The sequence below is a fragment of the Arachis ipaensis genome, chromosome B06 (genome assembly GCF_000816755.2).
Source record: "Arachis ipaensis cultivar K30076 chromosome B06, Araip1.1, whole genome shotgun sequence".
In the NCBI taxonomy this organism is placed as follows: Eukaryota; Viridiplantae; Streptophyta; class Magnoliopsida; order Fabales; family Fabaceae; genus Arachis; species Arachis ipaensis.
In genome coordinates, this window is record NC_029790.2 from 115,004,147 (window position 1) to 115,007,402 (window position 3,256).

Here is a 3,256-nt window from a genome sequence, read left to right on the forward strand (position 1 = left end):
ATCTCCTTTGTTATTAACATTTTTATGTCTTTGAAGCTTTTTCAGAATTTTTTTTTTATTTTTTTTGGTCTTAACTTCCCCAGAATTTATACATATGAAAAGGTAAAAGATGAAATTGTAGAGGACATAGATAATAATTGGATAGTGGGTAGTAATTGAACCAGAACTTTCTATTTGGGTGGGTTGTGGGTGTGTCCATGTTGCAAAGTGCAAAAACAAAAGAAAAAACCATTCATCAATTTGTCCAAAAAAAAACAAGGTCATTACAGGGTTGATCCAATCAGACCATGTTGGAGCCAATCTGCAAATACATTTAATTTTGGATCAAAACTAGTATTTCTAACAAATTCAGTACGAATGCAATCTAAACCATTCATTTGGAATATTTTTGTATAGTCCTTTAAAAACCAGATTATTCTTTCCCCCACCAGAGACATTCCCAACAACTAAACTTTGAAGTTCCATTCCAAACATCTATTGGATTCTTCAAATTTTTCACTAGAAGAAACTGTAAGTCAATCAGACAGTCAGATACTACTGGAAGCAAATTAGAATAATAACCAAGTAAAATATAGTTAAAAAGATGCTGAGATAATTGCATAGACAAAGGTAAGAAAAGGAAAGCTAAAGGGGAAACCTGAATTGTAGAATTTTTAAAGCAAGATGATATATGCGATAACAACATGTTAAGTTTACACCAAAATCAACTACTAAAATCAGCCACCAAAATAAAATACACATAAAAATACAAAATACATATTAAAAATTAGTTAAATTATACATGTATATATACACAAATACACGATGATTGATTTTAGTGGCTGATTTTAGTGTGCAAATAGCATTTTTGATGCGATAAATGCAAAAACAATCAAGAACCTTAACTTTTGCTATCAAATTAGTGTTTCATCATTTACTATCTTCTTTATTGCCTTCTACAAAACCTATCAACTAATACAATAGAAGCAATAAATGAGGGACATTGTTATCAATTTTAAATAATATTAAAAGAGCACCATTCCACCCCATATTGATGAAGACACTTTGATCAGGTTTGAAACTCGGAAAATAACATGCCCTCCAATTTTTATGAACATGAACAATAGGTAAACTTAAAGTTCTACAGCAAATAGTGTGTAGCTAAAAATAGAACTGGCTTTTGTCGAATATTTATCATGAAAATTGCTGCCTTACATATACAATCTCCAGAAATTATGCTAGATTTGAGTACATTGTCAGAAGTCATAATAACTCAATGCCAGAAGAGCAAAAAACAAACCTATTGGAAGAAGCAAAGTGAAATTAATTCATCAGAAAATCAAATGTCAATTGTCAAGGCCCCTCCCCGAAGAAGTTACCTTGTTTGCAGCTATTAAACATTTAAACTCCAACTATGAAAGTCAAGATTAAGCTCCATGTAATATCAAATATTAATTACTGCAGCCAGAGTATGAAATGAAGCATGGATGACCTTGAAATGCTCCTTTTAACCACAATACAACCCAAGCCATGAACAACCAAAAATAATTTCCACAATAGACCTTGGTTGTTACCTATGACTCCGAATCCTTTTTAGACTCAACACTATCAGCACCATCATCAGAAACCAAGTTGAGGTTCCTCTCGACCTTAGCCCATGCTTTCAACATGTTACAAGGAAACCTCTTCTTAACTGTTCCAATCAGCTTCTTCGCCTCCTCCTTCTTCCCTTTCTTCACCAACCCTTCAACCAAAATCTTCATGGTGTTGAAATCCGGAATCTTGTTCACCTTGGCACTCTCCTTAAAAACCCTGTACCCACCCTCAAAATCCTCATTCCTGCACAAAAAATACACCACGGTCCTAAACATCGCAGCATTCGGACGACATTGCTTCCCACGTAGTCCACCATAAACCTCCTTGGCTTCCTCCACCATCCCATTCTTGAAATAACAAGTCATCAAGTAATTATAACTGATTGTATCAGGCATAAACCGTGCCTTCACCATTTCATCAATTAAACCATTCACCTTCTCCGGCAAGCCGCCACCGCCGGCAGTCAGAAACTTAAGCTTCATGTTATAGGCAGTTACATCCACACAACCCTTCTCCTCCATCAGCCTCCACAGCTTCTCAGCCTCATCAATCTTCCCCTTCCTGAACAGAACATCCAAGATTGTGGTATAAGTAACCGCCGTGATCTCGACGCCGTTTCCCTGAGCGTCCTTCAAGACCTGGAGGGCCTTTGCAGGGTCACCAATTCGGCAAAAGGACTTGGCAAGAATGCCATAGGAGACCTTGTCTGGAACGACGCCGTACTGCTTGGGAATTTCGTCGAACAGGTGGGGGGCGTTGTGGTAGAGGGCGCAGTTGACGCAGGCAGTGAGTAGGGCGTTGAAGGAGACGGAGGTTCGAGGGGTGCCGAAGGTGTCCATTTGGTGGTAGGTCTGAAGGGCACGGTCGAACATGCCGGCGATGCCATAGGAGCGGATGAGGGTGGAGAGGAAGGGCTCCGAGGCCACCTTGGGGTCAGACTTTTGGGACTCGATGAGGTCCACAATGTCGGAGTGGCGGCGGCACTTGGCGAGGCGGCGGATAGTGAGGTCGAGGGCGTAGCGGGAGGTTACTGGGGAGGAGTAGTGCTTCGACACGGAGGAGTAGATCTGCAGGGCCTTGTCCGGGTCAAACTCGCTTCGGAGTTGGGATTTTGCTCTCGAGATTGTGATTGTGGCGGCGTCCGTGGTGGTGCAGAGTCGGCGGAGGCCTGCGAGTGCGGCAGCGGCATTAGGTGGCATTCTGACCAACACAGAATTACAGTTTTATCCCTAGTAAGTAGTAATTCTCACCAGTGCATTGCAAGCTTGCAACCTCGCAATCTTACACCGCCCCGGGCATGCAAATGGTGGTGAACATGTCCATGAAGCCATGATTAATATTTTTTTTTTTTTACTTGGTTGGTAAATATTATTATTTTTTGTTAGCACCAAAAATAATTTATATTCATAGTTACGGAAATTTTAATAAAGTTTTATATATAAATTGGTATATATTTTTGTGCTCTTTATAAGATAATATAGTGACAAGAGTAATGTTAGGGAGCCAACAACTTTGGTATTTTGTAACCATTAATTGGTCATCAATAGTGTTTTTAATGGTGTGAGATTATATCTAATAGTGAGAAATCATTCACTTTTTTTTTATGGTTAAGTGCTGACCAAAAAACACAAAATTGTTAGCCCCTAGACTTTTCCTAGTGACAAATCTAAAAAATTTATTG

At 39.2% G+C, this 3,256-nt stretch overlaps 1 protein-coding gene across 1 annotated transcript; it reads right to left on the reverse strand.

Annotated features, from left to right (window-relative positions):
• LOC107604901 (pentatricopeptide repeat-containing protein At4g36680, mitochondrial) lies at positions 219-2,900 on the reverse strand. The gene is made up of 2 exons (XM_016306615.2): positions 1,359-2,900; positions 219-508 (listed from the first exon to the last, which is right to left on the reverse strand). The coding sequence occupies exon 1, from the start codon at positions 2,772-2,774 to the stop codon at positions 1,554-1,556; it is 1,221 nt and encodes a 406-aa protein (XP_016162101.1). The 5' UTR covers positions 2,775-2,900; the 3' UTR covers positions 219-508; positions 1,359-1,553.